The following is a 27,002-nucleotide window of genomic DNA, read 5'->3' as shown; positions in this document are numbered from 1 at the left end:
TTGTCAATTCGATCATTCGTGGAGATGCGTCAAGATATTATAAGGTGCATAAAGTAACTTCCTTTTCTGTGTTTTGCTCCATTTGTAGCTATACCACCGTCATTTTTTTAAGTTTTACCATAACTAAAGAAATTGTGGACTTATCAGGCCACCTGCTATCAAACTGTTGTTGGATTATCCATAATATATAGTCTCATACACGAGTTGGTAGTCTCAATGTAAGTTGTGTCGGAAACTCCATATCATTATGACCTTTTATAGTATATAAATGAATACAAATCTCACATTTTTATAAGGTTAAATTATATTTAAATTACATTATTTTTTGAATAGAAGATTGAAAAAAAGTTACCATAACTAAAGGAATTGTGAAAGGACAAAAAGAATGCAAATCTAGTATTTTATTGTAGCATTTGATTTGATTTATGGTAAAACATTTCCTCTTATCTTTTGAACTCATCTAATGGGAAGAACTTTTGAATGGTTCAAAGGGTATGAAAGGGAAATTTCCGTGTGTTGGAATTTTATGTTAATTAGGTTTTGGCTCTTTTCTTTTTAGTAAAGTCAATTTCTACCAACAATTCTTTTTTTTTTTCACTCAATAAAAACACACACAAAGGTAACAAAGGTGAAAGATAAAAAAAATTAAAAATGTTACAAATTATATATTTACTATTCCATTTTCTTACACTCCCCAATAATTTTTTTAATAAGATTGACTTATCTTTTTAAATAAAAAAATTATTTTTTCATATTAATTTTATATAATAATTTTTATTAGTTTTTTTTCTTAAATAATTGCTTTTAAAAAAAACATCACTATTGTTATTGTTGGAAGTTGCAAGACTATTTCTTAATATTATATATATATATATTGATTAATTACATATCGTTTTCTCAATATCTGTATTTATTTATTATTTTTTGAAAAAATATTACATCGTTTTCTTAATATCTGTATTTATTTATTGATTTATTATTTTTTGGAAAAAAGATTATATCGTTTTCTTAATATCTGTATTTATTTATTATTTTTTGAAAAATATTACATCGTTTTCTTAATATCTGTATTTATTTATTGATTTATTATTTTTTGGAAAAAAGATTATATCGTTTTCTTAATATCTGTATTTATTTATTGATTTATTATTTTTTGAAAAAAGATAAATATAGATGATAGGCACATAAATAAAAGAAGCATTTATTTTTTCTAAGAGAATAAAAATGAAAGAAATGAGAAGAATAAAAGAAAAAAGGGAAAGAATATACTACCTATAAAATGTGTTTATTTATTTTTGTGGTTTCAAACAAATAATGACCTTAAATTAATACTATAAATGAATCTAAATCATATGTTAATATTAAAATTTAATTAATAATCACATAATAATCCAAATCAATTATTTTTTAAAATTTTAATCATTTACATATACTTTTGAAATTAATTATTTTTTATCTTATTTTCCACTGTATAACAAAAATAAAAAATTGTAAAAAATGGACCCACTAAGATCCCTTTCCCTCCTTCCTTCGTGGAATCTTCAAAATTAAATAAATATCTATCTTTTAAAAATTGTGAGCAAAATTCAAATTTTAAATTCGAAGACAAAAAAAGAATATGAAAATATCTCTCTTTTAAGTTTTTTATTTTTAATATAATTTTAAATGAGATACTTATTGCATTTCTTTGGATTTTTTTTGTTCAAATGTACATTTATGTGTTATTAAATTTTTTATCTTTAATCATAATTACTTTTCTTTCTTCCTATTAATTAAGTTAAGGATATAATTAAAAATTAATTATCTTAAAATATTTAAAAAGTAACATATAGGTACATACTTTTCTTAAAAAAAGACCATTAAAAAGGAAAAGACTATTAACATTAATAAAAGTAGGGGTTAAAAGTTGGAAAGAAATTAAAGTTTTATTTAGAAATAAATAAATAAATAAATAAATAAAAACTGTCATAAAAAATAAATAAAAGAAAAAATGGTGCAGAAAAAAAAAAAATAGAAAAAAAAAGAAAACGGCTATGCTATAAATGTAACTGACGTTATGTTTTGCACAGTACTGTGTTTGTGAGGCTTGAGAAACTCAGAGTCACACAAAAACAACACACTTCAACTCCAAAGGCCTCAAACATTGTATTCAACTCCATAAATTCTCCTTTTGTTTTTCTTCTTCTTCTTCTTCTTTTGTTCTTCTTTCATTCACCATGTCTGAAGGTTATTACAATTCCAAGAAAAGTGATGACATATGTGGAGATGTTTGTAACCAGGTACTTGCACTCTCTCTCTCTCTCTTTCACCACTTTCAGTTTTGGAATGGAAATGGTTACTTCAGATTTTCTTCTCATTTTAATACTAAAATGGAAACTTCAAGCATGATGCTTTTCATTTCCCATTTTTTATGTTATAAAAAATAATGAAATTGTGGGCTGGTGTGTTTTTTGTTTTTCCTTCCCAATCAAAAAAACTTAATTTTTTGGTGAATTTTCAGTGTTTCTTTCACTTTGTTCCTCCATGTGACCCTTTGTGTGTATTTGGATTGGTTATGGACATGCAATTTCTCTTGGTTGTCTAGTTTTTGAAGTTTCATGTGTAGGTTTTTTTATCCAGCATTCTTTTGGAACATGGATTCTGTTCAAGTTTGAGTTTTTGGAATTGGATCTTTTGCCCTTTTCAAACCCGCTAATTGTATTGCCCCCTGCTTCATTTGGTTCCCCTTTGCTCAGGAAAAAAAATATTGGGAACTGAAATTTCTGTGCTTTTCCTAACTTTGTTTTTTTGTGTGTTCTATCTTTTTTTATATTCCATTTTCTGGGGGTTTTCCAGATCCTATTTTCAAGAGAAGATGAAATAGTACCAGGGTGTGGTTTTTTAACTGTTGCCATGAAATGTCTTTGTCTAACATGTGCTTGTGGGGATGATTGGACGGATTTTCATGGGCTGCTACTGCTTGATACTGGTTGTGCTGTGATGCATGTAAGGTATTTGAGCAATGAATTAACTTGGGAGTGGTTTTGTTTTCTGTGCAGCAGGAAACTCGTGCAGCATTGGGCATGTCAAGACTTCGTTGCATTTTGCGAGGGTTGGATTTCAAGACCTGCATTTTTCTGTTTGTGGTTGTTCCAATGGGAATCTTCTTTGTGTATTTTCATGGATTGAAAATCTCATATTTTCTGAGACCCCTTTGGGAGTCTCCTCCGAAGTCCTTCCATGAAATCCCTCACTATTATCATGAGAATGTGTCGATGGAGACTTTGTGCAGGCTTCATGGTTGGGGAATTCGTGACTCACCGAGAAGAGTCTTTGACGCGGTTTTGTTTAACAATGAAGTTGACATCCTTACCATTCGCTGGAAAGAACTGTATCCATATGTGACACATTATGTCATCCTGGAATCAAACTCAACTTTTACAGGAATTCCCAAACCTTTGATTTTCGCAAACAACAGGGACAAGTTTGGGTTTGTCGAGTCTCGGTTGACATATGGGGTGATTGGAGGAAGATTTATGAAAGGTGAGAATCCTTTTGTTGAAGAGGCCTACCAAAGAGTGGCCTTGGACAGGCTTCTCAGGACAGCAGGAATAGAAGATGATGATCTCTTGATAATGTCTGATGTTGATGAGATTCCCAGTGCTCACACCATTAACCTCTTGAGGTGGTGCAATGATATCCCTTCTATTCTCCATCTTCAAATGAGGAACTACTTGTACTCTTTTGAGTTCTTTCTTGACAACCAAAGTTGGAGAGCATCAGTTCATAGATACCAAACTGGCAAGACATGTTATGCGCACTATAGGCAGGGTGATGTGTTGTTATCAGATGCTGGCTGGCATTGTAGCTTCTGTTTTCGCCGTATAAGTGAATTCGTGTTCAAGATGAAAGCTTACAGCCATAATGATCGGGTGAGGTTTGCACATTACTTGAACCGTGACAGGATTCAGGATGTGATTTGCAAAGGGGCTGACCTATTTGACATGCTCCCTGAAGAGTATACATTCAAGGAGATTATTGGGAAGATGGGACCTATTCCCCATTCTTATTCAGCAGTTCATCTTCCATCATATTTGTTGAATACTGCAGAGAAGTACAAGTTCTTGTTGCCTGGTAACTGCAGAAGAGAAAGTGGCTGAGCATGTTAGAATACAAAATCTTCTGATATAACACCCAAAGGAGCAGTGTTGGATGACTCAATTGTGGTGTGTTCATGGTACAACACACCTTTATGCCAAGCAAATGCAGGCCTTTCTTTGGAGGAGTATATGGAAAAACCTGTTGGGGTCTTATAATTTGACATTGAAATTCTCGAGTGAGGAGGTTCTTGTGTGGGAAATAGTGTTGCATCTTTTGGCAAACTTTGTAGCTTGTCCCCCCCCCCCCCCCCATTTGTTTAATATAGTAGAAAGACATTCCCAATCTTTTCTGATGATTAGACTGGGTTATGTTCACATAATTCTTACCACTTTTGTTAAATGTCTCATCACTAGTTTTAGTTATTTCTACAATTAAATTTTGATGTATTTCCATTTCCCCATACTTTATGTATACTCCTATTCTGCACTGTACTTGTTTTGTGTGGCTTTTTTAATTTCTAATGATAACAAGGTGGTAAGTTTAGCCCCTTAACTCTGCATCTAAATTCAATTGAACTATACTGATTAAACCATAAACAGTGCAAGATAAGGTGTGCTGCACTTTAGAATTGGCCATGATGATTTTATTAAACTGTTGCAATTCTTTTTGTCCAACTCTTGTTATGCAATCAAACTCATCCAACAATAAGGCATCAAAACCTTTTCCATAGATTTTCTTGTGGCTAATTTTATTTCTTTTCTTTTTTGTGAACAAGCCCTGAATTTTTTATACTGAGTGGACTTCATTGACTTGGCTGAGCTGTGCCAATGGTTGGATAATTTTCCTAGGAAATTGACGTTTTATTTTTTCTTTCATTTTTCCAAAGACTTGGAGGAAGCCATCTGAGTCCCCACCACCACCCAAGACTCCAAAACAGCTCTTAAGATTAAGATGGACACAAAATGGTTACTTTTTCAACTGTCAATTTAATTATGTGTTTGACTCTTCAACAATCCTTTCCTTGGCATAGTTTACTAGAGCTTCCAACTGCTGAAGAAAAACAGCCGAAAAGGGTATCATACATAGCCTGCATTTTGACTGATAAATGACTCAGTATTAAACCAATTCTTGTATTAATTTCATCAATCTTTATCTTGTTCTTACCGAATTTAAAATATCCTGATTTTTTTTATATTATGAAATTGATTTTTGGTTAAAAAGTCTAATGAAAATATTTGTGCTTGGCATGAATAAAAGGTATTTAAGAATTTGAAAAATATGTGAAGGGGATGATGCATTTGAGCTAGGTAAGTTTTCTTTCCACCGCCCAAATTGATTATTAGTGGACAAATTAGCATCACAACTGTCCTATATCCACCACTATCTCAGTCTCAATCTCAATGTGTTTGTATTGTAAATTGTAATGAACATCTAACTCATAAACTTGGTTTTAGTGAATGAGTCAAGTCTTCTATGCTACATTATCAGTATTTCTTTCACACCTAAAGGTTTTTCATTTCTTCCAACCAAATTCTGTGGTAGATCATTACTTAAAAAATATCTCAAATTCTATTTTGAGCAAGTTGAGTGTTTCCTTTGGTTTTCAAATTATAAACATTTTCTCTTTCATTGAAAAATCTTATGTTCATTTTTCATCCTGATATTTTTAAATTTACATATTTTAGTGGAGATTTGATAAAGATAGAAGTCTCTTACAAGATATATTATACATTGGTTTTATATGGATTTTGATGATTTTAGATTTTGTAAAATAAGTAAATTTTGATTGTGTCCTTGATATTTTGGTTTTGGTTTATATGAAAAATCACTACTACTAATTATTATTATTATTATAATAGTAGTTAACTTTTATGTCTTCTACAAAGAAAGGTCAAGTGAGCATTCCCATTTGTACATACCATAATATAGTTGAAAAGTCAATTTGGTTTACAATGTACTTCTAAAAAAGGACCACTTAAGAATTCAAGTGGCAAAATTGATAAAAGAAAAAACAAACTAATTTTGTTTGATTTTAAAATAAAAGAACAAGTTTCTGAAAAGTCTTAAGAACCAAAAGTATACGTCACGCATAATCAATATAGTAAGAATAGAATTAAATGAAACATCCTTCGTTGAGAAACTAATACACTTTAGGTAGACTTCATGACTCTGTAGAAAATGTACAGCAGATGATGACTGCATTGCATGGTGTGACAGGTACATTGAACAGTACATTTTTATTAGGAGCACGGATTAGGTTGAAAAGGTGTGTCTAAAAACACCATCATTATTCAATTATGTTCTCTGCCCTTTCATTGAATGCCTCCATCATATTTTCTTTTTCAAATACAATGATTAGAGAATCAATTATAAATTTCAGAGATTAAAACCAAATTATCTCTAAAACTAGAAACATATTAAAGTTAATTAGTATACTTAGCTTATATAAAAAGGTTTTCCATTTAACTTTCCAGAACTAAAATTTAGAGATTGATTTTGAGTTACATTATTTTTACATTATTTTCTTCTTCCATGAGACAGCTTAAGACCTATATTGATGTGTAGCTTTCAATAAATAAACATACCCCTCATCTCTTTCAATTCCAATTGATTAACTCAATAAAAAAATGCTATAAAACAATATTCTTCTTCAGATAGTCAAAGTCTGAGGCTTCAAACACCACCAAGAATAAGCCACATACATCACATGAGTAGTAGGCTAGCAATTACTTGAGGATTTATGCAGATAACATGTGACAGTGGTGAGAAAAAGATACCCTGTGAGAACTGAATAAAAGGGCTGCATTGTGCATTGGGGTTCATTTCAAGATTCTGTTTGGACCAATCATTGGGTGTTTCTTCCTGATCTCCACAATTTTCTTGTGAGACCTCCCATGCATTTTGGAATAGACTTTGCATTCTGAACTAACCTTCTAGGTTTAAAAGAGAGTATAGACTGATACTTGTTTGAGTGCAGGAATAAACGACCTAAAAAATACCAATGCAATGAGGTCTTGCATTTACTGGACTAATCACTGTCCCAAGCCTCATCTGCCTGTTTTGGTGTTCTCCTCTTAGGTATATCACTTTTGATCACATTACTATTTTGTTTTGTAGGGTAGTCTCCTTCATCCCTAGTGTCCTCTTCAGCATCTGAAGGGCACAGCCAGTTTTCTGAACCGCTAAATTCATCTATGGATTCAGAATCAACTTTGTTAACTCCGTGCTTACCTCTCAAACTCTTTGGTGCACCAAAACTATTATAATGTTGAGCAGAATCACCAACCTTACCCTTATGACCCTTCACACCACGCTCGTTTCTCATTGCTTGATGTGTATACTCATCATCACTGCTACTACTCTTGTAGTTATTGTCACTGGACTTTCTCAAATGTCCTGAGTGATTATTCTCATCGTCCTCAGACTCCCACATTGCATTTTCAACATCACTGAACATGCCTTCTGACTCCGAATCTTCCATGCTCACATTGCTCCTAAATTTGGCTCCAGCATGTCTATTTGAACTTGTGTTATCTCGGTGTTGTCCCATTTCAGGATTATTCTGCTTTTCTCTCTTCCTCCTACTTTCCTTGAACCTTCCTCTACTTCCCTCAGATCCATTAGAATTTCTGTCAAGATCATTAGCATCATCAATATTATTGAAACGCCACTCATCATCTTCACCATCATCATCATCATTGTCAAAATGAGCATTCTCTTCATCATCACTATCCATAGCGTAACGCTTGGGTTGCCTACTCTGCCAAACCCTTGAGCCGCTAGCCTCAACATCATGGTCATCGTTTCTAGAAACATCTGAGCTTCTGTATCTTCCACCATATTCTTCTCTGTTCCAGTATCTAATTCTACCAAACTCTTCTTTTTCTTTTGCCTCTTCAACTTCATACTCTTTATCTGCTGCATCCTCTATCTCAGCAATGAATCGATCAAGCTCTTCCTGATCACTATCAACAGTAGGCTCTGACTCTTCCAAACCTTCAGCAGGTTCTATTATTGACTGCTTACCTTCACGGAAGACATAAGGACTTCCTTCTTTCTTGTCGATGGCATTGAAGAATGTGGAAGCAACTCTCTGGATGCTAGCCATGGCAGCTGGATCCTCAGGATTTACTCCCATCCGTCGAAGCTGCTGTTCTATTTTCTTTATGTTTAGCTTCTGAGATTCAAGAGCCTGCTCAAATCTGGCCTTGAATAGAGCCTGTGTGCAATGACAAGAACAAAGACATTACCTCCTCAAATATCAACTTCTTTGAATAGTATGTAAATAGCTAGGGGCAAAAATAATGATTTTTCAAAACAAGGAAGATAAAAAAAGACCAAGCAAGTTAAAGCAGTTAAGCCTAACCATAATAGCTATATTTTCATAAAAGCTGTCATGTAAGCATAATCAATAAAACAAAAGCATTTAATTTGGTTAGTCACTAACAAACTGTCTTTAACTTTCTTCCCTTACATTCTTCTAGGGATATTTTTTGTAAGCGGGAGTAAGTTTACCAACACAGCTACAATAAACAGGCAAATATAATATTTTTTTGCATTATAATGAACAATATTGGCCCATAAACATCACAGATCATGATTCTGAGGTATAGCCTTAGGCAAGCTGATGGAGATCCACTACAGGCAAAGAATCGCTACTGTTTATATACAGAGAGTGATGCAGTCAAATAAGGAATATATAATTGCAAGCTTACCTTCCTCTTTGTAAGGGTGTTAATAGGTATCAAATTTTTGGGTTGACGATAATTTCTTCCACGGAACATAATGATTGTTTTCACATTATGAACGTTTATAACAATCCCCCCACTCAATCTAGCAAGCATTGAAGCCATTTCTTTTATTTTTTCCTTGGGGAAATTGTCACAACAAACTTGCACAGTCTCATGAAACTTCCAATGGAGATGCATATTTTGCACAACCCCTCCAAAGACACCACGAACACCGACTGGGACATAGTTCTTATTCCGGAATCCAATTTTTTTAAATGCCTGAAGCTGTTCAGGTGTAAAGAGCTCTGGATCATGCCGAGGAGGAGGCAGATCTGGTAGGTCATACTTCTTGAGCTTTTGCAGAAGCAATGCCACTTTCTTCTTGGCCTACAAAAGTTGGAAGGTAGGAGAATAAGATTTAACCAAATGTTTATATAACAAGCACTTACAACAACATTAAGTTAAAAACGTATCATGATTTGAAATTTTGCATTTCATGATTATCAGTATATGTGCTAATAGCTAAACAATCAAAGCTAGAGAAATAACCAAGACGAAACAAGTTAAAGTTGATTGGGAAGATTCAATGCCTTAAATGAAGAACAAGAAGAATCTTAAGTAGCACCCCCTCCTCTCTTTCAAACATATAGGTCTCTCATCTCAAATGCTTACTTCCTTGAGGCACCTTGGCTTCATTAATTTTCAAACAATCAGCTGAATTTCATTAAGAAAATGTTATAAGCAGCAATCATGAAAACTGTTGAGATGCCCCATTTTACTCAGAAACCTAAGTTTAGATATCTCATGTTATAAGCCAATTCTCTATACCACTTTCACTTAGAAACAATGTACATGAATATTTTCGTTTTTCATTTTTTTTCAATTTTTGTTAAATAGTCTAAGACCTTCAGAGTTGGAATAAAAGATTGAGGAAGACATCTACATTCAGAAACCATATAATTATTTTTTTAACACAAATCTCAGACACTTGTTCCAGCACATAACATTAGATGAACTCAAAACAAGAATCACAAATTAAACTCCAAAAAAACAGTTAATGAAAAGGCAGTTGGAGAACACACTCTTTTGAGATTGTAAATGAGCCTCTCCTCCTCAGTCATGAGTTTCTTCTTCAACTTTTTCGCCCTCCGAATCTCCCTCAAAGTCTTCCCAGACTCTTTCTGCATTCGCCTCTCCACCTTACTGCGCATACTCCTTCCTTTGGAAGTTGACATTGCTCGGGACAACAATGATCCATTCAAAAGATTCAACTGCTTAACATAACAATACAAACCAACTCCATGGCATGCCTCTTCAACTTTAACAATGTTGCTGCACTCAGGCGTGTGAGCTAAAGGCACAACATTTCTGAATAAACACAAATCACAATCAACCCCTTTTCCTTAAAACACACAAACACAAAACATAGAGTGATTTCTGATAAAATAGCATCAGTGTACATAAAATAATTAGAAAAAAAAAAGAGATTTTTATTCTCTGTTAAATCAAAATAAGTAAAGTTCACACAAATTGATTAAAATCAAAGCGAGAGAATTTGTTGGCCAGTGAAGTAAAGATGAGAACTTTGATGTGAGAGAGCAAAAGGGGTTTAAGCATTTGCTAGTAAATAGAGAGAGATAGAGGGAAAAGAAGGTACGATTGAAGTTGAAACAGAGAGGAAAGGGGTTTGAAGCAATGTTTTTGAAGATTTCTGGCACCAAACATTGTTGCTTTCTCTTCCTTTGATCACCAATCATCCACAATTCGCGTTTCTCGTTTCTGGGTTTGACATTGGCAGAGGCCAAAGAGTTGCAGGGTTTTGAACTTTGTCTCCCAAACGCGCCCTAGTTATTCTCTCTTCATATATTCTTTTTGGACGACAAATAATTTTTAAAAATCCAAATTTATATTTTAAATAATAGATTGAATTTTTATGGATTAAAATCTAAATAATTATTTTGGTTTCAAATCCAACTTTACATTTGAAAAATTGTTTGAAAGTTTATAAATCATTTTGATCGATTTTAAAATTATTATATTTTAAGTTTAAAGTAATTTAGTATGTAAAAAGTAATTAAAATATAAGTTAAATTATACCAATGTGCTTATATCAAATGTTACATTATAATTAATTTCATGTAAAATGTTTATCTTATTGATTCACTCGTTAAATTATCATTTTGTTTGATTGTAATTATTCATATCAATTTTATTAAAATAAAATATTAATATTAAAGTGATCAAATTATTCGTATTTTAATGTATTTTAAAAATATATTACATTAATTTTATTATATATATGTCAAATAATTTTAAATTAATATAAACTTTTGTATATATGATTTATCTAAATGAACCTTTTAATCTAACAAACACTTTTTAAAAAAATGATAAAATCGAAATGTATTAAACAATGGTAAATGTTAAATCGATGTAATGTAACTGTTATATATATTTAACCTGAAAATTTGATTTATTTTCCTTCCTTATGTCCTTCTCTTGTGACTTGTTCAGAAGTTTTCTAAAGAAACTGCATGAACTTGCAAACATGGCATTACCAAGAAGAATGAGGCACTGGAATAGAAACAATTGGAACAAATTCAAAACAATTCCTCACATACAAATGAACTTGAAAAACAAATTATCAATTGTTTGTTTTGTTAGTCAACTTTTAGATTTCCAACTTCTGCATAATAGTTTATGACAACATATACAAGTTACAACAACAGTGCAAAAACATGACACAGCCATAAAGTTTGTGCTTGTGAGCACCACATCATGAAAATTTGAGCTTTATACACACTATCTTAGCATCTTGGAGTAGTAAAAATGACTGCAACAGGTTAATCTGTTTTCCATAACACTAAGGGAGTAAGCATCATAACATAACCAACTAAGAGTTGCTTCATTCAAAGCAAAAGCTTATAGCTTGTCCATCCACTGAAGGGTGCTGTCTTGAGAGCCAAATTGCAAATTCTGCATGAAAATGAGAATCAAAGAGCAATGAGAGGATGTTAACAACCTATTGGAGAGCTCTAAAAGAGTGAGTTAAAACTTACAGAAAGATCAAAATCTGGAGGAGATTCCAATTCCAGGGTGTCCAGGAGAGAAACTCCAGAAGATGCATAATCATTAGTGTTTCCTGGTGCAACCAAACTGTTTGCAGTGCCATTCAAAGGGGAGGCCAATCCAGAATGATTAAAAAGAGCAGATGAATCTGACATTAACAATATTTCCTCTAATTCATGAAAGTCACAATCAGGCTGTGATTCACCAGCCAACCATGCAGGGTCAACCTTAATATCCTCATGCTGAACATCAGATGGTGGGGCAAGTGATTCCCCAGGTATAGGCTTGGCATCCTAATTTGTGAGAATCAACAACTTCACCATGAGTAAATGTAGCAAGCAGATATCAGAAATACGAATCATGTCTCTTTCTTTCTTTCTGATAACCTTTCATTTAAATCATTCCATATATCATAATTCAATGACCAAATATGTCTTAAAAGTGAAGCAAAGATCACAGTTGTTTGGAAAATTAGTGAAAAATGTCAATTGACTTTGCCTCTTTTCTCTCAAGAAAAAATCACATAAGTCACTGGTTTTTCATGATGTGTCCATCAAATGTGCACAAGTAGAAGCTGAAATGTAATGGACTCTTAAATGCAATAGATGCATAAAAAATAACTACACACCTGGATGAATGAGAGAAGCTCATTTTCATCAAAATGGTCATCACATTTGCCTGTGCAAGGTCGAGTTGGGGGATTTGGGTTTGGGGTACTTGGACCTGCTTGTGCTGCTATGTTAGAATCTTCAACTACTGTATTCTCCTCATTCTTCTCAGTGTGCTTCTGGTGCTGATAAAATACTTTTGAAACCACATATTCACCATCCTTCTCCTCTTCTTCACTCCCTAGATGGAACTGATGCATCACCCAATTGGTTTTATATGCCTTGGACCCTTCCTTAGACCTTATATAAAGGACCATGATCTTCTTAAAGCCCTTATGAACTCCATCTTCTGTCACAGATTTGGTCCTACCAGTCTTGTGCCAACGAACATGCTCCTCAGTCAAACCATCTTGATGATGAATCTTCCTACGTTTCCTTCTCCCAGTAGCATATGCATTAGCTGTTTTGTGAAAGAAATGAACACTGTTCCCATCTTTCCTAGCACCTGAAACAAAACATGAATAACATATTTAGAGAATGTGCTCAAGGGAAACATAATGATCTGATATCTTTTCCTTTTCTTTGCTCCATCTTGATCTGGTATCTAGATATAGAAATCAATTAATTTTTTTCTAAAACTTTGTTACTTATAGTTTAAAGACAGTGGGAAAATTATCATCTCTTAGACATTATGAATTTTTTAAATTGATAATCAATATTTATACCTTCTAAATTATTTATAAAAAGTTAATCAAGCATGACAATTTGAACATATTGTTGTCTGTCTAATACAAAAATGAACCTAATTCATCCATCTAAATCTAGAAAATCTAATTCATTTAAGATATTCCTCCCCTTATTTAATAATGAAAAAGACACTATAGTTAAAGTTGATCTAAAAACAAATTAACAACTTTCAAAGAATTTCATAATATATAAAAATAAGATGCAAGAATAAACATAAATGTTCCTAATAATACATACATAATCTAAGATTATAGGATATGCTCTACTTATTTCTACAATTAAAATAGAAACTTATACAATCAATAAGTTTGAGTTTCTAACTTCTAAAAAAGATTCACCTTGTCTACCCTCATTAATGGTGTGTTGGAACTATGTCGGAGCTATGTTAGAGTTGTGTTGATGACGAAAATAAACCTTTTTTAAATTCAAAACTTTAGCAGAGTCTTCAATATATGTTGTATGAGTGTTACTATCATATACATGTCGGACATGGAACACAACATTGAAGAGGTTTGTCCAAGTTTCATAGAATAGGACCCATAAGCCAAGAATGTTTGTTATATGTTGATTGAGGTTTAACTAGACTTATACTTTATGATTGAGGAGAATCAATTTTTTTGTTACTTGTCTTTTGTCTTAGTCAGGTATCAATGAGCAATACTGCCTGATAAGGTGCAGAATACACACTGATTTTACATCCATTTTATCTTCATAACACTTCACAGCCTATTCAACCAAGGACCATTATCTTAAGGAAGTGTTTAAGTAGCTTCTTTGAGGTCTTTGGCAGGTTCACTACCAGTCCATTACTCAATGTTTTGTGGAACAAAATGGTTAGTGTTAAAAGTATTTTAAAAGGGGAGAAAACCTTTACCTGGAAGATTTTCTGGATGAGTGTAGCAAATACCTTGCTCCCCTTCTAAAGTTGGGATGAACTCATGAATAAACACGTGCTGCTCTCTGTTTCCAACACAACACTTTGCTTCCAAATGCTTTAAAAGCTCAATATCAGAAGGATCAAACTTTACACCAACAGGAAAGCCAGGCCACTCATGAGAAACCTGCACAGGCAAACAAATATTCCTAATGAAAATTATGCAACAAGGTAGTTCTTGGATTTGTCTCCCCTAAACACAACAACTCACTTTAAAGTATAAAAGTAAATAATACCAGTCATGGATAGGAACATCAATTCTCAATACTATATATACATGACAAATCATGAATGCATTGAAATACCAATAATTGATGAGTGATTTTTTCTTTAACGATTGAGTTTTGTTAGTTTATTGGTAATGTTTGCACTTTACTCACCAACTCATGCATAAATAATCATGAAACCTGAACTGTTTCCAGAATTTAATCCTGGTACACAGGTAAAGTCTGCAAACTTTAAGGACTTGAATTGATTTATTAGACTAAAAGAAAAGGTGGTTGCATTAACTACTTTATAGCATTTTTTCTAATTTAGTGTATGTGTGAATTTGAAGAACACCACACGATCTGGGATTAAGTAGATGTTGAATTAGGACGTACATCAGTGTTATTAGAGTGATAATGACATTTGGGGCATTCACGATATGTTTCACAGTTCTTCATTTGATCAGCAGCTGAGAGAGTGGTATTTTTCACTTTCGTTGCAAATCCTCCAATGTCATTAAGCCAGCTCCTGCAAAACAAAGTCACCACTTCAAAATCGCACATCGTTTACCTGAAGAACTTCATGTTATGTATGAGAAAATACACTGAAGTTATCAGAAGTTCACAAGAACGACTCAACCAAATAAGCTTTTGAAACTTCTATTTATTTACAAGATGACTCAGAAGGGAAAATCCATGTCTCTTGTGATGATATTCAGGATGTTTCATGACATCAACGGTGTCAATGATAAAAGACAAACAGAGACAGGGACAAATGAAGAAAAACATGCAGAAAGTATCAAAGAAATTTTGGGAACACAACATTTCATGTATACTCTAAAACTAGGACAAACTTTCTTTTCCACTACTTCTCTTCATTTTCTTTTCTTTCAGTTCATGCTTTTCTTATTTCTCCAAGGTATATTTGAGAGAAGATCACTAATCCTTGTAAACTGAGATTTATTTAAGGGATTAACCTCTCCAAATGTATCATTCCATTTCCATAAGTATCCAGAGATCAAACCTAATCATCCCTCAACCATCGTACGAGTGCATGTATCACAAGGTAAATATCCTACAACTTCACATGATCACATCTACATGACAAGTGATTGCATTTTAACCACCCAGAAAGCCACAAATCAGCATTTGGCATTCCACAAGTGTTTCTTTCCACAGTGCAGTGCTAGAAGTAGAAAGAAGCTGCAAGTATTTCCAACTTAAGCAGCACACACTAAACTCCAAATGAGAATGTCACACTATGTACCCGCTAACAATCTCTCCATAAATGGAATTAAAAACATTCAAACATGTCAATATGTTATACACTAACACCATCACCATCAAGTCATCAACCACAAAAGCCAAACCTCAACTTCACCCTACAAAATACACCACCTTACTTAACCGATTATTTCACTAAAAGAAGCACCTACAAAAACCGAGCAAGGTGACATTTCTCTGACACAAGTTTCCGAAACAAGACCACCCAGAAAACGAACAAGTGTTTTTTCCTCATCAACTCAACAAAGGGACTCCGACCCACACTCTAGATCATTCATAAGAAGAAGATACAACCGAAATGTCCAAATGGGGTGTGAAGAAAAAACCAAAGCAGAAAACTTTGCACGCAAATTATGAAACTTGCATCGCAATTTTCTAATGCTAAACATTAAGCTCACCTAGCCATGGTTAGAGAAGAAGATGAGAAAGAAAGACACAAACGCGTTTAATGGGGTGAGTTATATAAGGTGTTTGAGTAGTTTACTTGGGCGAGTGGACAACGTAGTGAGTGTCATTAAGAAAAAAAAACCATTATAGTCAATGCTTTATATTTATATATATATGTATATATATATAAACCATTTAAAACAAAAGTGAATATAAAAATATTTTTTAGTGCATGAATATTTAGAACCATGCTTGTATAATTTGAATTAAATTAATTAATTTTCTTATATTGGGTTGTGTACTTAAGAAGCACAAACCTTGAAGATGAGTGGGACCACTATTGACTGAAGCTGTTCGAGGCTGGGCTTCGGAAGTTACGGTGTTGTCGCTCTGAAATGCGAGCCAAACAGAGATTATAGTAAATTACGTTACTATCCTCAGTGACTAACTTGTTTCCCAAGTTAATGTAATTTTTAAGATATTTTTTTTTTTACTATAATGTAGCTGTTATTAATTTATGATATCATGCTGTGACAAGAGCTGTTATAGGACAGTTCTGAGTGAATGGAAGCGTGTAGGACCCATGTTGTTCAGTGCAACTTCAAACTCAAGAAATTAATTTTGTTATCAGTGTAAGGAAAATTGCAGGATTAATTATTGTAAATATGCTTTTTTTTTACATAAAAGTAAAAGTTGCTTTTAAAATGATTAGTGTGATCAGTGTTTGTTTTAGTTATATATAAAAGTGTGATTAAGTATAAATAATACATTATCAATATATTCTCTTTATCCCAAAAATATTACCTTTCTTTTACAAGGTGGGAATGGAAAACCAGTTTTTCTGCTTGCTGTGATATTGATACTATGTTCATTGCAAATAGATGCATTATTCTTGGATGAAAGAAAGAAGCGTGAGAAATTGGCAACCATACATGGTTCCATGAATGCAACACATGAAAGGCAATGTCACATACATGAACAAGAAAGAGATAAAGGTCTTTGGATGAGCCTTGCTTTACAATGACATTTCATTACATCTCAGTAACCTTTACCCCATAAGTTTCTGGTTATGAGTCAGAAGAAAGTTAACATGATTGTTCAAGAGAGCTTTGCCAACAACTCTTGTTGAGAGCAAAGGTGCTTTCTTAGCTGCTGCTTGCTACTGAACTCGGTATCTGATAACAGTTGACAATTTTCTCATTAAGATTCTAGCTTACAATCTGTGAATGTGGTTTTATTTAGTTTTCCTACGTATGATCTGGGACAGCCCCAAAGTGAAGTGTTTTTTGAGGACTCAGTAACACTGGTTAAAGCAGAAGAAAAACCCCTTAGGCCTGTCTTCAGCTTTGGCTGTTGAGGTTTCTCCAGAGTCATCTCTTGCAAGCATTAGTGCACTTGTACCAGGAGATTCTGGTGGCAACACCACATTATCTGATGAAGTCATCCGCAGATGAACAACTGGCTCTGGTGGTGAAATGGAGGAGAGATATCGAAGGAGCATCTGTATGATCTCACTGAAATTCGGTCTATCATTTGGATCTTCCTTCCAACATGAAGTTACAATCAGAGCTAAATCCTCAGGAAGGTCTTCAGAACTTGGCCTTGTATTCTGAAATAGTTGAATAATCAAGCCATGAATCTGAAATAAATGTATGATGAAAATAGCCTAATGACAACTAAAAAAGTGTTATGAATCTGAAATGCCAACATTTGAATTAGACTACTCTGGCCAAGAAACAAAAATGATGAAATGGTCTTTTTTCTTTATGGTTGGAAAAATGCATATTTGCACACTGATTACATTTAAATGTTTCACACTTTCAAGGATCATAAACTGTGCAAGTGTGATGACCTTAATCAGAAGCATTATAAAGTAACTATAAATCTACCTTAAAAGCAGCTGCATATGCAGCCTGTAGATTAGACATGCCTTCAAAGGGCAACTTATTATGGATGAGTTCCCACAACACAATTGCAAAGCTGTAGGCATCCACCTTGTGGTTGTAATGCTTCTTCTCACCTTGTCTCAGAGTAACAGTACTGTAAAGCTGCCACCAAACAGATAGTAACGATCAATTACATAACACAAAACTGGAAGATCTATAGTTGTTCATAGTTTAAAGTAGTTAAGACGTACTTCAGGAGCCATCCATCGATACGTTCCTGTTTCGGCAGTCATCATCTCTGTTAAGGATTCTTCTCTGGCTAGTCCAAAATCAGCAAGTTTAACTGTCTTATGATCAGCTGTCAAGATCAAGTTATCTGAAAAGGAAAGAAGCAAGTTATCAACACTGTGTTGTTCTTTGATATGTAGAGCAGATTGAATGGCAACACTTCTACTAGATAGTGCTGCCAATTGTATGCTAATTTTCAGATTTGTTTCTTATATAGCATATTCACCATCATCTCAACCCAAACTCAATAGCTCAGAAATATGGCCTAACAAGGGATTCAATTTCATCAAGGATTGGACTCTATAATGAGACAACAATGGACTAAAAACTAACATGCCCTAGTTCCAGAAGTCTCCCCTGATGCAAAGGGACAACGTCAGTTTTCATAGTTTGATTACTTTTCCATTAGGACAAGGATTGTGGCATTCAAAAATCAACAATGGCATTTCCAAAGAAAAACACACCTTCCAATATAAACCTATGGTTGAGACTAATATGGCTACATAACTTCATTACATTCAACAGTTCAGAATTAGTTCGATCAAGATCAATTCAATCAAACATCAAAACAAAATAGGAGGACAGTGTAGTGACCAACAAGGAAAAGAGGCCAAATTACCAATCATTTTTAAAATTACTTGAAGGATCTACTAAGGAAGCATGTACAAAGGAAACATGTAACTGAAACAGGATGCAAAATTCCACCAAATGTAAGTTACAATCAAGCTAAAACTCAACAAAAACCACTAAGTTCAACATTTACATAGACATACCAGGTTTAAGATCGCGATGAATGATCCCATGGGAGTGTAAACACTCCATTGCTCGGGCAATATCAAGAGCAAATCCAACAGCCATGGCCATATCCAAGCACTTTGGCCGCATATTCAAGAGATATTTGCGCAATGTTCCACCTGATAGAAGTTCAGTTACTATAACCATGACAGGTTCTTTGCAAGCCCCGATAAACTGGAACCAAACCAAAAATAAGACCTTCAATGAGACAAAACTTTTGCAAGTCCATCAATACCAACGTGATCTAAGTACTAGTTAACCTCAGTCTATTGCCAATTCTGATTAAAATATATATATATATATATATATATATATATATATGTATATCTATCTATCTAACTATACCTTGTTAAAAATTAATATACAACCTTAACCAGATTTTTGTGTTGAACTCTCGACAACATAGCAACCTCTCTGGCAAACCGAGCCTCTCTCCTTGAAATCTCTTCCGGGGTTTCTCCCTTGTTGATGATCTTAACAGCAACGTTTTGATTTTTATATCTGCAATCAGAAAATCAGCAATTCAAGAAGTAAATAACTTTATCTAATGGACACAGAATGTTTATTTCTCCAAACAGATAGTGTACAACACATGAGTGTGAAATTGGATGCAAATATAGAAGAAAGGAGAGGCATGTTAATGTTGACTTATAGGTCAAGACAAACTTTGCACTAAATATTTAGAAGAAAATTGAGTTAGAAATTTGTGTAAAAGGATTCAAAACAAAAACTGATTCCAAAAATAGAATCTGATGAAATAGGTTTGACTTACTTTCCTTCATATACTTTGGCATGAGCACCCTCTCCAATTTTGGGGCCAACAAACAGTTGTTTAGGATCTACAAGCCACTTGGATTCCAAACTGAACTCCTCAACTGAGTGAACCTCGTTGCCAGATCCCATTTTCCTTGTTTTTCCTCAAAAAAAATGTGAATCTATCTAGCATGCCATTCTCTGCATTACACAGTAACACATGTGGAAGCACACCAACCTACTAAAAGAAAAAGACCCTTAACTGGCATGAACTATGAATCAGTTGCATAGCAACATGCAAGAAAGCTATAACCCCTAGGAGTTTATGAAAGAGGAAAAAAGGCAAGACTTTAGCACACCCCAGAGGCGACTTTCCCAACACACACTCCTATCCCCAAAATCAGGAACATGGATCATTAAAAAAGAGGAAAAAATCAACACTTGCCTTTGTTTGGGAGGCAGAGAATAAAACCCCACATGTAAGGAGGCACTCAACAACAAACCCAGAAGTTATAGCAGTGTTAAAAAAAGAAAGAAATCAAATCAAAGATCCAAAAACAACAGCCTTGTCAGCAGAAAACTATTCACAATGGAAAAAACAACAATATCTAAAAACAAAAGCTTTCATTTTTTTATGAGAATGCAAAAAAGAGGTTGAAAAGTGAGAGAAAGTTAACCACCCAGATTGAGAAATGAAGAAAAGAAGGTGGTGGAAGATAAAAGAAATTGTCTTTACTATATTTTATTAATCTCTGCAACGCGTATTCAACATTCAATGAGTGCCATTCAGCTGGTAAAGTAAAACCGCGGAAGGAGTTCAGTCACTGTCACAAACTAAAAACAGTGTTTTTTTAGTTTACTTTTGTTTTCTTCTTAAATGTTTTTTTTATATAAATTTATTAAAAAATTGATTTTAAATTTATCTCAATTTTATCAAATTTATTCATATAATAAATTTTATATAATTTTAACTTTATAAAATAAAATTTACGAGATATTTTGAAATATGATTATTTTTATATCAAAGTAAAATTTTAATATATGACGAATTTTGAAAAAATCTTTTATTTTTTTTTATTAGTATGATTTTTTACATATACGAATGGCAAAGTCAATGGAACTGTAGTGTTGACCTGAATATTTAAAGCATACGATAATAGATTAATAAATTAAAGAGTAAAGATGAGAAGAAAATGACTTTAAAATGAAAATATTAAAAGAAACTGTGTATGCTTTTAATTAATCATAAATGGATTATTAAAATAAAATTTCCATAAATAAATAACATGTGAGGTGGTGGTATTGGTTAGTTTGACTTTTTTATTCAAAGATTTTTCTTTTTTCTCTCACAATAAACAATGATAAATCAACTAATTTATTTAAAATAATTTTATTGTATGTACTCTTAAGTGTAAATTTATTTATGTATATAATTTTTTACGGTAAAGATGATTAGGAGTATTTAATTATCTTATCATTATTTATTTTAAAGAATAAATATGAGTATTTCAATTATTTTATATGGAAGATAAAAAGTGTAGTGGTTTTATCTTCCACCTTATAATTAGTAGGGTTTTGTTTTTAACTTTAAATGTTTTCTTTTATTTGTAAGACTTTATTTGTATGTGATCAATGTTGAGATGGTTTAATTTTTACTTTTTTCAATAAAAAAAAAATATTAGAGAGACGAAGTATTTCTAACATTACATAATACAAGTTTGAAATATATTAATAGTCACTTGTATAATAATATCTAATATTAAAGCTTTTGAAATATGTTTATTAGTACTAGCGAAAATACAGACACTTTTATATATGTATATTCACATTTTTTTTCATTATATATACTAGTGAGAACACATGCATATCATGTATCCATATTTTTTATTTGTATCATTTATATATAATTATTAAAATTGAATAAACGATATCATTATTTACACATTTATATTATTCGTATAAATTTATAGTTATTTTAATAAATATAAATACACGTGAGAAAGACACATAAATTTTATAAGTGCACCTAGTAATATATTATTATCAAAACATAATTAACATAGTAGTAATATATGATAAATTTTCCGATTATTCAAATTCATTTAATTTTAATTAAATATAAATTTTAATCAAATTAAAATAAGTTTTTACAATTCAAATTGCCACCAATACCAGTATGAAAAACTAATAACAAATATGGATGGAAGATTGGCTCATCTATAATATTACAAATATAACATATTCAAATTTTAAAATTATTTTAATATATTTATCCTCTACTCAGTGTTGTGTATATCTTCTTCTCGCACCTATGTATTCACATTGTTTATTTTTGTCATTGTTGTATATTTTTATTTTTATCATTATTGTGTATTTGGTTTTTTTTTTTCATCATTATTATGTACCTATTTTTTTTATCATAACTGAATATTGCATTTTTTTATTTGTGTATCTGTATTTTTTAATTTTATCGTTACTATATGAGTATTTATATTTATTAAAATAAACTATAAATTTATAAGGTAACATTCTAATTCATTATAAATTGTAAATTTACGTGTTTTCATATTTTGTTTATTTTATCATAAATATTGTGTATATGTCATATTTAATTTTATCACAAACTTATTTCAATCATAATTAATTTATAGGTATATTGTGGTTACAAACAAAGTGTAAATACTAAAAATAAAAAAAGAATTAGGTATATGAAAAAATTAGTTATAATGGTGCTTATAAATATAGATATTATTTACTAAGTCTTATAATTGAAAGAAAGAGGTGAGAAAAGAAAAGAAGAGAAAAAGTTGAAAATGGTTACAGACACAGAAGCCATAACGCACAAGGCTTATGCAAGAGTTGGCTTACTCGGAAACCCAAGCGACGTTTATTACGGCAAAACGATATCGTTTAGCCTCGCCAACTTCTCCGCCACCGTCACCCTCCGCCCCTCTCCGGAACTCGTCATCCAGCCCCACCCTCTTCACGATCTCGTCCATTTCTCATCGCTCCCTCAATTGGTACCTTCCTCATTCCCTTCTCTTCTTCAATTTTCATTCTCTTCTTCATTTTTCATTCTCTTCATTGCACCTTCTTCTTCCGGTTTCAGGTCACGCGGTTGAGCTCCGGCGGCTACTATGGAGGCGTGCGATTGCTCATGGCTATTTGCAAAGTGTTCTACGGTTACTGCAGAGACAACGCTATTCAACTCTCCGACGCCAATTTCACGCTCTCTTACGACACCAATATCCCTCGCCAGGTACTTGCGTTTGCGTTTGCTTCGTTCTTGAGTTTCCGTTTACTTTGTTCTTGAGTTTCCGTTTACTTTGTTCTTGAGTTTCCGTTCACTCATCGGAATTCTTTTCTTTCTTGATTTCTTCAGGCTGGTCTCTCGGGATCCAGCGCGATTGTGTGTGCTGCGTTGAGCTGTTTGCTGGATTTCTTCCAAGTCAGGGACCTTGTCAAGGTCCAGATCAGGCCCAACCTCGTTCTCGCCGCCGAGAAAGAACTCGGGATTGTCGCCGGCCTTCAGGATCGGGTTGCGCAAGTTTACGGTGGACTGGTTTACATGGTTGGTTGCTTTGTTTCTTTCTTTCTTTTTTGATTTTTTTGAACCGATCAGGGATTTTTGGAAACAGAGATTAAGGTCTTGATTTTGGTTGCGAGATTTGCGGTCTTGATTTGGGATTCGGGAATTTTGGACTCTTTTGAACCGTGTTTGTTTATCGTATTTGCCTGCAATTTCTTGTAATGTAATGAGATTATGATTGCTGCTACTTAAAGATTTTGCTCTGTGTAATCAACTAATCGTGATTGTGTTTAGGCACTAGTTTTACTATGTTCACTTGCTCTGCTTTTGTAGGACTTCAGCAAGGAGAACATGGATGAGCTGGGCCATGGTGTTTACATACCCATGGATTTGAGTCTCCTTCCTCCTCTGTATCTCATCTATGCGGACAATCCTAGTGATTCTGGAAAGGTCAGTCCATGAGTGACATGGAATGGCTTCATCTTTGCTTTTACTCAATGCTCCTAGAATCCCATTTGCATGTTTTGTGTTCTTGAAAATGTGTGTGTTTTTTAATTATTTCTTGATATATTGAATTAACTTTCATGGTCCTTTTATCTTTTTAAGTGGGCTTTTAGATTTATGGCACTGGGTTAGTCACTATATGCTACGATGAAAGTGATATTCTAAGACAGTGCTTCTAATAACAAGAGTAGACTTTTCGATATTTAGAAGCTTTTTTTGAAAAGATAAATAAATGTTTGAAGTGACGGCAACTTTGTAGGTTCATAGTAAAGTACGGCAGAGGTGGCTGGATGGTGATGAGTTCATCGTTTCTTCGATGCATGGAATTGCTAATATTGCCGGAGAAGGAAAAACTGTATTAGAAGAAAAGGACTACTCCAAATTTGCAACTCTCATGAATCAAAATTTTGACCTGCGAAGGTGATTCAAGTTTTTCTATCTCATTATACATGGATATCTGCATTTGGACCATTTAGTTTCTTTGACAGATACAACTTTGACACTTCTACGATGATTAAAAAAATCACATTACTTGCTTATAGGAAGTCATTGGTTCTTCTCACAACTAAGAACACTAATCTATAACCAGAACTTATACTGTGTTCTATACTTTGTTTGGATAAACTTCACTATAGGAGGAAAATTAGAAAATAAACAAATTAAACAGTGATAAAAAAAAAGTAGTTATAAAGTTAGGGGAGTCAACTCGACCCCACAAGTCACGTCCCATTATGATCTGCAGTTTGTACGGCCCTCCCCCAGCAAATCTAAAGTCTAGACTATGCTCATCAATAGTGGATTTGAAGGGCCATGGGTCCTTTCACTTAAAAGTTACAGAGGAATTAATGCATCATGTGTACCAAAAAACATTTCATCATGAAAAAATGGAATTGTGGGCTTCTTTTAAACTTTGTTGTTGGGACGTGCAGGTCAATGTTTGGAGATGATGCCCTGGGTGATTTGAACATTAAAATGATAGAGGTTGCTAGAAAAGTTGGAGCTGCATCAAAATTTACAGGTAGTGGAGGAGCTGTTGTTGCATTTTGTCCTGAGGGAACTTCTCAAGTGAAGCTTCTCGAGGATGAATGTCAAAAAGCAGGATTTGTGATACAACCTATTGAGCCATTTCCTTCTCGTCTCAATGAAATCGACTTGAAAACCTTGCAAATAAAATAATGTACGTCATACTCACTTGCTTTTTTACAAAGAAAATTGTGGATTGTGTTACTTTAATAAGAAGAATGTTCAAATTTTTGTGATGTTCAGAATAATGGTGGATGTTTGACACAATAATGAAAGAAATTATAGTGTTTGCAAACTAAAAAGAAAGATGGGTTGGCCAACTACATGACAGCTATTCATAAGACTACTGTTTTATCTGGATAAGAGGATGAGGATGACACGTTAGTGTGATATTTCTTTGTATAATGAGAATCATGTGCGCAATGTAACTTTTGTTTTTCTCTCTGCTTTCTCCTCATTATTGGTGAGGATAAGAAATGACAAAAAATAAAGTATAAATTATTTGATTGATGTAATATAATATTTGTTTATATATTAATATATTTAGAAGTAATTTATAAAATAAAATTTTAAAATAATTTGATTTATAAATTAATTTTTAAAAATATATCTAAAATAAAATTTAAATTAATATAAAAAAATTATATTTAAAAATAAGAACATGTTAAAAAAATAAATTTATAAAATATAGAAAATTTAGATTAATTTATTTGTTTTATTATAATATACAAAGCATGTATGTTAATAAAATATTAACTTAAATTAATTTATATCTTATTTTAATATTTTTATTTTAATTAGTTACAAGAGGATGAGGATGAGATTAAAAAGGAAAAGAAATGAGAGAAAGTAGTTTGTATATTAATATATTTTTGATTATTTAGAGGAGCACGAGGATACGTAATTTTGATTGATATAATATAATAATTTTTTATATATTAATATATTTAAAAAGTAGTTTGTAAAATAAATTTTTTAAAATATAATTAAAATAAAATTTAAATTAAAAAAACTATAATCAAATATTAATAAATAAAAAATTTATATTTTACAATAATAATATGTTAAAATAAATTACTTTATAAAGTACAGAAAATTTAGGTTTATTAATTTAATTGTTTAATTTAATTAAAACATATATTAATAAATAATAACTTAATATATTAAATTATTTCATTTTATTTATCATTTAGCTATTTATTTTATTATAATACAAAAACATATATTAGTGAAATTTAATAGTATAGTTATATATAAATTATCATATACATTTATAATTTAATTATAAAAAATATTACATGTAAGATTTTTTTTATGTTAATACAATTAAAAAGTCATTTTAAAATAATATAATTTAGCTTAATTTTTATTTTAATTTACTTATGTTATAAAACACAATATTAAACAATAATTGATTATATAAAAGATATCTGATTATCTTTTGGATTGCTCGATAGTTGCTAGACAACTCTTTTCAATAATGTATGGAAAGTTGAAGTTATTAATTTCTTATCATTTTTGCGTGTTTTTTTTTTACTTTTTAGATTTTTACACTTTCTTTGCTTTTCTTTCGTTTATATCTCTCTGCCTTTAGAAACAAAGAGGTGAAAGTGATTTTTTTTGGCAACGGTGCAAATGTGATATATTAACACTTTATAATATACACTTTACGCCTTAATAATTTAATATTTTATTTTTTAATTTAAAAATATTATTATATTATTATAAACAGTGTCAAAACTATGTTTTTTTTACTGTTTATAGTGTCAACAAAACTTTTTTTTCTCTTTTAAGCTTTACAGTGAAAGGAAATGCGTGAAGATACCTCTAAAGCTTGAAGATTTATGTTGGAACATGGTGCTCACTAAAAAAATGTCTAATGATAAAACAAACATAGACTAATTTAATCATGTCAACATTAGATAAACTATAGATATGGGTTTTATGATGGATGGAAAATTGTAAGGCAGTGGCTTAGGAAGAAGAGGCATACGTACACATAATCAAACCTCAGAGGGTTCTTCCAACTATCATGTATTTGAAAAAAATTTGAACCTTTATTCTAAATTCAGCAAACTCAGAAGTATTGAGAGGATGAATTGACTACGCTTTGTGTACCATTTTCTTATATTAGACTTACTCATTTCTTTCATATGTAACTTCATTTCTTAAATCATTT

General features: G+C 32.2%; 5 protein-coding genes across 8 annotated transcripts; 2 read left to right on the top strand and 3 right to left on the bottom strand.

Moving 5' to 3' along the window:
• The first annotated feature begins 2,065 nt into the window (after positions 1–2,065).
• LOC137836655 (beta-1,4-N-acetylglucosaminyltransferase family protein) lies at positions 2,066–4,571 on the top strand. Of its 2 annotated transcripts, none has more exons than XM_068645332.1 (2): positions 2,066–2,279; positions 3,039–4,571. In XM_068645332.1, exons 1-2 carry the CDS (start codon positions 2,217–2,219, stop codon positions 4,137–4,139), a joined length of 1,164 nt encoding a protein of 387 aa, XP_068501433.1. In that variant the 5' UTR covers positions 2,066–2,216; the 3' UTR covers positions 4,140–4,571. The 2 variants fall into 2 exon arrangements, with proteins under 2 accessions (XP_068501433.1, XP_068501434.1); XM_068645333.1 differs by having other exon boundaries at positions 2,068–2,279; positions 3,042–4,571.
• Positions 4,572–6,673: 2,102 nt separating this feature from the next.
• LOC137836654 (RNA-binding CRS1 / YhbY (CRM) domain protein) lies at positions 6,674–10,693 on the bottom strand. The gene is made up of 4 exons (XM_068645331.1): positions 10,468–10,693; positions 9,893–10,178; positions 8,796–9,197; positions 6,674–8,299 (listed from the first exon to the last, which is right to left on the bottom strand). Exons 1-4 carry the CDS (start codon positions 10,533–10,535, stop codon positions 7,109–7,111), a joined length of 1,947 nt encoding a protein of 648 aa, XP_068501432.1. The 5' UTR covers positions 10,536–10,693; the 3' UTR covers positions 6,674–7,108.
• Positions 10,694–11,392: 699 nt separating this feature from the next.
• On the bottom strand, positions 11,393–16,149 carry LOC137836653 (NAC domain-containing protein 10). Its single transcript, XM_068645330.2, has 6 exons — positions 16,057–16,149; positions 14,771–14,903; positions 14,109–14,295; positions 12,508–12,992; positions 11,870–12,172; positions 11,393–11,786 (listed from the first exon to the last, which is right to left on the bottom strand). Exons 1-6 carry the CDS (start codon positions 16,062–16,064, stop codon positions 11,733–11,735), a joined length of 1,170 nt encoding a protein of 389 aa, XP_068501431.1. The 5' UTR covers positions 16,065–16,149; the 3' UTR covers positions 11,393–11,732.
• An 808-nt stretch (positions 16,150–16,957) lies between these two features.
• ATN1 (Protein kinase superfamily protein) lies at positions 16,958–20,537 on the bottom strand. Of its 3 annotated transcripts, none has more exons than XM_068645326.1 (7): positions 20,213–20,454; positions 19,787–20,005; positions 19,383–19,515; positions 18,993–19,188; positions 18,183–18,307; positions 17,935–18,093; positions 16,958–17,654 (listed from the first exon to the last, which is right to left on the bottom strand). In XM_068645326.1, the coding sequence occupies exons 2-7, from the start codon at positions 19,915–19,917 to the stop codon at positions 17,340–17,342; spliced, it is 1,059 nt and encodes a 352-aa protein (XP_068501427.1). In that variant the 5' UTR covers positions 19,918–20,005; positions 20,213–20,454; the 3' UTR covers positions 16,958–17,339. The 3 variants fall into 3 exon arrangements, with proteins under 3 accessions (XP_068501427.1, XP_068501429.1, XP_068501428.1); XM_068645328.1 differs by having other exon boundaries at positions 19,360–19,515; positions 20,213–20,307; XM_068645327.2 differs by having other exon boundaries at positions 19,360–19,515; positions 19,787–20,537.
• Positions 20,538–22,530: 1,993 nt separating this feature from the next.
• On the top strand, positions 22,531–25,071 carry LOC137836651 (glucuronokinase 1). Its single transcript, XM_068645324.2, has 6 exons — positions 22,531–22,787; positions 22,877–23,026; positions 23,150–23,338; positions 23,630–23,746; positions 24,060–24,220; positions 24,730–25,071. Exons 1-6 carry the CDS (start codon positions 22,581–22,583, stop codon positions 24,974–24,976), a joined length of 1,071 nt encoding a protein of 356 aa, XP_068501425.1. The 5' UTR covers positions 22,531–22,580; the 3' UTR covers positions 24,977–25,071.
• The last annotated feature ends 1,931 nt before the right edge of the window (positions 25,072–27,002 follow it).

This window comes from Phaseolus vulgaris, chromosome 4 (assembly GCF_051622355.1).
Source record: "Phaseolus vulgaris cultivar YP4 chromosome 4, ASM5162235v1, whole genome shotgun sequence".
Classification (NCBI taxonomy): Eukaryota; Viridiplantae; Streptophyta; class Magnoliopsida; order Fabales; family Fabaceae; genus Phaseolus; species Phaseolus vulgaris.
The sequence above is the reverse complement of the archived record's forward strand: the minus strand, read 5'-3'. Positions and strand labels throughout refer to the sequence as shown.

What these genes read in the sequence shown, in the direction of transcription:
- LOC137836655 (XM_068645332.1), top strand. Translation starts at nt 2,217, where the DNA reads ATGTCTGAAGGTTATTACAATTCCAAGAAAAGTGATGACATATGTGGA. An exon ending in GTGGAGATGTTTGTAACCAG is followed by an intron (nt 2,280 to 3,038) that starts GTACTTGCACTC and finishes TTTTCTGTGCAG; the next exon opens with CAGGAAACTCGTGCAGCATT.
- LOC137836654 (XM_068645331.1), bottom strand. Translation starts at nt 10,535, where the DNA reads ATGTTTGGTGCCAGAAATCTTCAAAAACATTGCTTCAAACCCCTTTCC. An exon ending in TCTCTGTTTCAACTTCAATC is followed by an intron (nt 10,179 to 10,467) that starts GTACCTTCTTTT and finishes GTGTTTATTCAG; the next exon opens with AAATGTTGTGCCTTTAGCTC. An exon ending in TCATTTACAATCTCAAAAGA is followed by an intron (nt 9,198 to 9,892) that starts GTGTGTTCTCCA and finishes CAACTTTTGTAG; the next exon opens with GCCAAGAAGAAAGTGGCATT.
- LOC137836653 (XM_068645330.2), bottom strand. An exon ending in TCATCCAGAAAATCTTCCAG is followed by an intron (nt 12,993 to 14,108) that starts GTAAAGGTTTTC and finishes GTTTTGTTTCAG; the next exon opens with GTGCTAGGAAAGATGGGAAC. An exon ending in AGCTTCTCTCATTCATCCAG is followed by an intron (nt 12,173 to 12,507) that starts GTGTGTAGTTAT and finishes CTCACAAATTAG; the next exon opens with GATGCCAAGCCTATACCTGG.
- ATN1 (XM_068645326.1), bottom strand. Translation starts at nt 19,917, where the DNA reads ATGGGATCTGGCAACGAGGTTCACTCAGTTGAGGAGTTCAGTTTGGAA. An exon ending in GCCAAAGTATATGAAGGAAA is followed by an intron (nt 19,516 to 19,786) that starts GTAAGTCAAACC and finishes TTCTGATTGCAG; the next exon opens with ATATAAAAATCAAAACGTTG. An exon ending in ATCGATGGATGGCTCCTGAA is followed by an intron (nt 18,094 to 18,182) that starts GTACGTCTTAAC and finishes GTTTGGTGGCAG; the next exon opens with CTTTACAGTACTGTTACTCT.
- LOC137836651 (XM_068645324.2), top strand. Translation starts at nt 22,581, where the DNA reads ATGGTTACAGACACAGAAGCCATAACGCACAAGGCTTATGCAAGAGTT. An exon ending in ACGGTGGACTGGTTTACATG is followed by an intron (nt 23,339 to 23,629) that starts GTTGGTTGCTTT and finishes CTGCTTTTGTAG; the next exon opens with GACTTCAGCAAGGAGAACAT. An exon ending in ATCCTAGTGATTCTGGAAAG is followed by an intron (nt 23,747 to 24,059) that starts GTCAGTCCATGA and finishes GCAACTTTGTAG; the next exon opens with GTTCATAGTAAAGTACGGCA.